The 6,670-nt window shown below is 51.0% G+C and overlaps 1 protein-coding gene across 1 annotated transcript in view; it reads left to right on the top strand.

Moving 5' to 3' along the window:
- Positions 1-3,968: 3,968 nt before the first annotated feature.
- Positions 3,969-6,670, top strand: part of LOC306765195 (NACHT, LRR and PYD domains-containing protein 3-like) — a gene marked incomplete at its 3' end in the record, with an annotated part of 33,524 nt that continues 30,822 nt past the window's right edge. The window contains exons 1-2 of the mRNA XM_079252591.1: positions 3,969-4,100; positions 4,239-6,042. Of these exons, the coding sequence (XP_079108717.1) occupies positions 4,004-4,100; positions 4,239-6,042 (1,901 nt within the window). The 5' untranslated portion in view covers positions 3,969-4,003. The remainder of the gene's footprint in view (positions 4,101-4,238; positions 6,043-6,670) is intronic.

The following is a 6,670-nucleotide window of genomic DNA, read 5'->3' as shown; positions in this document are numbered from 1 at the left end:
CTTCTTCACCACGACAGACCGGCGCAGAGCCCGCATTACTGCAGACGCCGCACCGATCCGTCTGTCGATCTCACGCTCCATCCTTCCCTCACTCGTGAACAAGACCCCGAGATATTTAAACTCCTCCACTTGAGGCAGGACCTCACTCCCGACCCGGAGAGGGCAATCCACCCTATTCCGGCTGAGGACCATGGTCTCAGATTTTGAGGTGCTGATTCTCATCCCAGCCGCTTCACACTCGGCCGCGAATCGCTCAAGCGAGAGTTGGAGATCACGACCAGACGAAGCCAACAGGACCACGTCATCCGCAAAAAGCAGGGACCCAATCCTGAGGCCACCAAGTCGGATCCCCTCAACCCCTCGGCTGCGCCTAGAAATTCTGTCCATATAAGTTATGAACAGAATCGGTGATAAAGGGCAGCCTTGGCGGAGTCCAACCCTCACCGGAAACGAATCCGACTTACTACCGGCAATGCGGACCAAGCTCTGACACCTGTCGTACAGGGACCGGACAGCTCGTACAAGGGGGTCCGGTACCCCATACTCCCGGAGCACCCCCCACAGGAGCCCCCGGGGGACACGGTCGAATGCCTTCTCCAGGTCCACAAAGCACATGTAGACAGGTTGGGCAAACTCCCATGCCCCCTCCAGGACCCCAGAGAGGGTATAGAGTTGGTCCACTGTTCCGCGACCAGGACGAAAACCACACTGCTCCTCCTCGATCCGGGATTCGACTATCCGGCGGACCCTCCTCTCCAGGACCCCTGAATAGACCTTACCAGGGAGGCTGAGGAGTGTGACTCCCCTGTAATTGGAACACACCCTCCGGTCCCCCTTCTTAAAAAGGGGGACCACCACCCCAGTCTGCCAATCCAGCGGTACTGCCCCCGATGTCCACGCGATGCTGCAGAGGCGTGTCAGCCAGGACAGCCCCACAGCATCCAGAGCCTTAAGGAACTCCGGGCGGATCTCATCCACCCCCGGGGCCTTGCCGCCAAGGAGCTTTTTGACCACCTCAGCGACTTCAGCCCCAGAGATAGGAGAGTCCACCCCTGAGTCCATCAGCTCTGCTCCCTCATGGGAAGCCGTGTTGGTAGGATTGAGGAGGTCTTCGAAGTATTCCCTCCACCGACCCACAACGTCCCGAGTTGAGGTCAGCAGCTCCCCATCTCCACTGTACACAGTATTGACGGAGCACTGCTTCCCCCCCCTGAGCCGCCGGATGGTGGACCAGAATCTCCTCGAAGCCGTCCGGAAGTCTTTCTCCATGGCCTCGCCGAACTCCTCCCATGCCCGAGTTTTTGCCTCGGCAACGGCCGAAGCCGCATGCCGCTTAGCCCGTCGGTACCCATCAGCTGCCTCCAGAGTCCCACAGGCCAAGAAGGCCCGATAGGACTCCTTCTTCAGCTTGACAGCATCCCTCACTGCTGGTGTCCACCAACGAGTCCTGGGATTACCGCCACGACAGGCACCAACGACCTTGCAGCCACAGCTCCGGCCGGCCGCCTCAGCAATAGAGGCACGGAACACAGCCCATTCGGACTCAATGTCCCCCGCCTCACCCGGGACATGTTCGAAGCTCTGCTGAAGGTGGGAGTTGAAGCTCGCTCTGACAGGGGACTCAGCCAGACGTTCCCAGCAGACCCTCACAACACGTTTGGGCCTGCCAGCTCTGACCGGCTTCCTCCCCCACCATCTGAGCCAACTCACCACCAGGTGGTGATCAGTTGACAGCTCCGCCCCCCTCTTCACCCGAGTGTCCAAGGCATGTGGCCGCAGGTCCGACGATACGACTACAAAGTCGATCATTGAACTGCGGCCCAGGGAATCCTGATGCCAGGTGTACATATGGGCACTCTTATGCTGGAACATGGTGTTCGTTATAGACAATCCATGACGAGCACAGAAGTCCAATAACAAAACACCATTTGGGTTCAGAGGGGGGGGACCATGCCTCCCAATCACTCCCCTCCAGGTCTCACTGTCATTGCCCACGTGAGCATTGAAGTCCCCCAGCAGAACAATGGAGTCCCCAGAAGGAGCACTCTCCAGCACTCCCTCCAAGGACCCCAGAAAGGGTGGGTACTCTGAACTGCTGTTCGGCGCATAAGCACAGACAACAGTCAGGACCCGTCCCCCCACCCGGAGGCGGAGGGAAACTACCCTTTCATCCACCGGGGTAAACCCCAATGTGCAGGCACCAAGCTGGGGGCTGATGAGAATGCCCACACCTGCTCGGCGCCTCTCACCATGAGCAACTCCAGAGTGGAAGAAGGTCCAGCCCCTCTCGAGGGTACTGGTTCCAGAGCCCAAGCCATGCGTCGAGGTGAGTCCAACTATATCTAGTCGGAACCGCTCAACCTCGCGCACAAGCTCAGGCTCCTTCCCCACCAGAGAGGTGACGTTCCACGTCCCTAGAGCCAGCTTCTGCAGCCGGGGATCGGACCGCCAGGGTCCCCGCCCCTTGCTGCCGCCCAGCTCACATTGCACCCGACCCCTACGGCTCCTCCCGCAGATGGTGAGCCCACGGGAGGTGGGGCCCATGTAACCCTTTCGGGCTGAGCCCGACCGGGCCCCATGGGCGAAGGCCCGGCCACCAGACGCTCGCTCTCGTACCCCGCCTCCAGGCCTGGCTCCAGAGGGGGGTCCCGGTAACCCGCGTCCGGGCAAGGGAACATTTATGCCCAGGTTTGTCATCGTCATAGGGGTCTATGAGCCGTGCTTGGTCTGGTCCCTCCCCTAGACACCTGTTTGCCATGGGTGACCCTACCAGGGGCATAAAGCCCCCGACAACATAGCTGCTAGGATCTTCGGGACGCACAAACCCCTCCACCACGATAAGGTGACGGCTCAGGGAGAGGCCGTCACCTGAGCTCACTTTCATAACTTTCTATTAAGTCATGAAAGTTATGCCCTTAATAGAGTAAAATTAAAATATAGTGGAGAAGATAGTAAATGGCTCCATAGCGCCCCCTACAATATTTTAATTAATCAGCCCCGCCCACTACATTGACTGACATGGATATGATTCGGGAAACTTGTAGACCCTCCCAGTACCTTCAAAAAAGTCTCTTGGACATATGGGCTAAATCCAACAGGAAGTCGGCCATTTTGAAAAGGGTGCCATTTTTGGGGTCATTTCTGTCATTTTCTTTGCCATGCATTTGGAGGAACTTGTCCTAAGAATTTTGTCCAACTTTAACCCAAATGAGTCAGGATGCTCAAGAGGCATGTGTGATTAAAAGTTGTGCTATTTCTTTTAATAGGGGATATCATTTAGGAGAGGCGGGGCAGCAAAGCAGATGTGATGCAATGAAAAGGAAAACTGACATAACTCCCACAAAAAACAACCAACCTGCACCAAATTTGCTACAGATGATGCCAGTCATATCCTTCACATTTCTGTATGTCAATAATTAGATTATAAATTAGCCCCGCCCCTTGGTGACAGGAAGTGACCGTTCATAAGGTCTAAATGGCCTGAAGTGCAGTCTGGCTGCACTTTAGGTTGAGAGAGGCATGGGAAGGATGTTGCCAGGGGAGGCGGTGGCATTATGCCGAGTGGCGCCATGGTGCGAGGGCCTATATCACCGCTTGCGGTTTTAATTTACATTTTTATTTGTTTTATAGCGTGGACGAGCAGAGCTCAGATGATCCCAGTGGTCAGTCTGCCCAGCAGCATCAAACACAGCTGGACTTCATATTTACGGTCTGTGCATGTACAACAACTGCTTTTCCACCTGTTGTGTTGACATTAATCTCCATGCTGTACTTTGTAGACCAGTGGATTGTCAGTGTGTCCAACATGAATATAAAGTTTTGCTCCATGATCTCAGTCTTATTTTGTCCTTGGTAATGTTTTCTGTTCCAGCTGCTGGAGGACAACATTGTCACTTTTGTGAAGAATGAACTGAAGAAGATCCAGAAGGTCTTGAGCCCAGATCACCCAGACTGCTTAGACAGTCAAAGAGAGGATGAGGAGGTATCAGATGGTGAAGATGCAATGCAGATGAGGATGAGCAGAGATGCATTAGTGAAGATCACAGTACACTTCTTGAGGAGAATGAAGCATGAGGAGCTGGCTGAGCGTCTGCAGAGCAGTAAGAGGATTTCTGGGAAGCTGCTAGATAAATGACACGTTTACTGATGTCTAAAGACAGAATATCTCATATGCAAATGTTCAGTCTTCAGAGGGTTAAGATGTCTACTAACTGATAATACTTGTTGTTTTCATTCAGAACATTTTCCTGCAATGTGTAGAGATAAACTAAAATCTGCCCTGAAGGAGAAGTTCCAGTGTGTGTTTGAGGGGATTGCTAAAGCAGGAAACCCAGCTCTTCTGAATGAGATCTACACAGAGCTCTACATCACAGAGGGAGGGGCTGCAGAAGTCAATGATGAACATGAGGTCAGACAGATTGAAGCAGCATCCAGGAAACCAGACAGGCCAGAAACAACCATCAGACTAGCAGACATCTTTAAACCCCCACCTGGAAGAGGTGAACCAATCAGAACAGTGATGACAAAGGGAGTGGCTGGCATTGGGAAAACTGTCTTAACACAGAAATTCACTCTGGACTGGGCTGAAGACAAAACCAACCAGGACATCCAGTTCACATTTCCACTGACTTTCAGAGAGCTGAATGTGCTGAAAGAGAGAAAGTTCAGCTTGGTGGGACTTGTTCATCACTTCTTTACTGAAACTAAAGAAGCAGGAATCTGCAGCTTTGAAGACTTCCAGGTCGTCTTCATCTTTGACGGTCTGGATGAGTGTCGACTTCCTCTGGACTTCCACAACAATGACATCATGACTGATGTTACAGAGTCCACCTCAGTGGATGTGCTGCTGACTAACCTCATCAGGGGGAAACTGCTTCCATCTGCTCACCTCTGGATAACCACACGACCTGCAGCAGCCAATCAGATCCCTCCTGACTGTGTTGGCATGGTGACGGAGGTCAGAGGGTTCACTGACCCACAGAAGGAGAAGTACTTCAGGAAGAGGTTCAGAGATGAGGAGCAGGCCAACATGATCATCTCCCACATGAAGACATCACGAAGCCTCCACATCATGTGCCACATCCCGGTCTTCTGCTGGATCCTTGCTACAGTTCTGGAGGATGTTCTGAAAACCAGAGAAGGAGGAGAGCTGCCCAAGACCCTGACTGAGATGTACATCCACTTTCTGGTGGTTCAGACCAAAGTCAAAAAGGTCAGGTATGATGGAGGAGCTGAGACAGATCCAGTCTGGAGTCCAGAGAGCAGGAAGATGATCGAGTCTCTGGCAAAACTGGCTTTTGATCAGCTGCAGAAAGGAAACCTGATCTTCTATGAAAAAGACCTGAAAGAGTGTGGCATCGATATCATGGAAGCCTCAGTTTGCTCAGGAGTGTTCACACAGATCTTTAAACTGGTGAGAGGTCTGTACCAGGAGAGAGTGTTCAGCTTCATCCATCTGAGTTTTCAGGAATTTCTGGCTGCTCTTCATGTCCGACTGACCTTCATCAACTCTGGTGTCAACCTGATGGAAGAGGAACAACAAACTCTTTCTGTTTGGTCTAAAATATTCAACAAACCAAATGAAACAAAACTTCATCATAGTGCTGTGAACAAGGCTTTAGAGAGTCCAAATGGACACTTTGATTTGTTCCTCCGTTTCCTCCTGGGTCTTTCACTTCAAACCAATCAGAGCCTTCTACGAGGCCTGATGACACCAACAGGAAGCAGCTCCCGGACCAATCAGGAGACAGCCTTGTACATCAAGCAGCAGATCAGTCACAATAAGTGTGTAGAAAAGAGCATCAATCTGATCCACTGTCTGAATGAGCTAAATGATGGTTCTCTAGTGGAGGAGGTCCAACAGTCCCTGAGATCAGGACGTCTCTCCACTGACAAACTGTCTCCTGCTCAGTGGTCAGCTCTGATCTTCATCTTACTGTCATCACAAGAAGATCTACATGTCTTTGACCTGAATAAATACTCAGCTTCAGAGGAGGTTCTTCTAAAGCTTCTACCAGTTGTCAAAGCCTCCAGTAAAGCTCTGTAAGAACAAGGAACATGTACAACCACACTGAAGGTTCTAAGAGAATGTGACAGATTACTGACTATTAATATTTCCCTGTTTAGATTGAGAAGCTGTACCATCTCAAAGGAAGGATGTGAAACTCTGTCCTCAGTCCTCAGCTCCAAGTCCTCCAGTCTGAACGAACTGGACCTGAGTACCTACGACGCTGGAGCAAAGTTGCTGTCTGTTGGACTTCAGAGTCCACATTGTAAACTGGAAACTCTCAGGTTAGTTTTCTCTTCTGCTCTGACATTTTCGCCTTCGGTATAAGTTTTGTACGGTAAGGTCTCAACAACAACTAATCAGAAACATTTTTAAAACTTCTAAAATAGAGAAAATCAAACATCTTCAGATTCCTGTGTCTTATCTAATGCAAACTGCACTGTTCATACACACTGGTTGACGAGTGTACACAGGTAAAAAAAACATAAAGGGAACACTTAAACAACACAATGTAATGCCAAGTCAACCATACTTCTGTGAAATTGAACTGTCCTCTTGGGAAGCAACACTGATTGACAATCAATTTCACATGCTGTTGTACAAATGGAACAGACAACAGGTGGAAAGTATTGGTAATTGGCAAGACACACCCAATAAAAGAGT

Source organism: Telmatherina bonti (assembly GCF_933228915.1).
Source record: "Telmatherina bonti genome assembly, chromosome: 14".
Lineage (NCBI taxonomy): Eukaryota > Metazoa > Chordata > Actinopteri > Atheriniformes > Telmatherinidae > Telmatherina > Telmatherina bonti.
The sequence above is the reverse complement of the archived record's forward strand: the minus strand, read 5'-3'. Positions and strand labels throughout refer to the sequence as shown.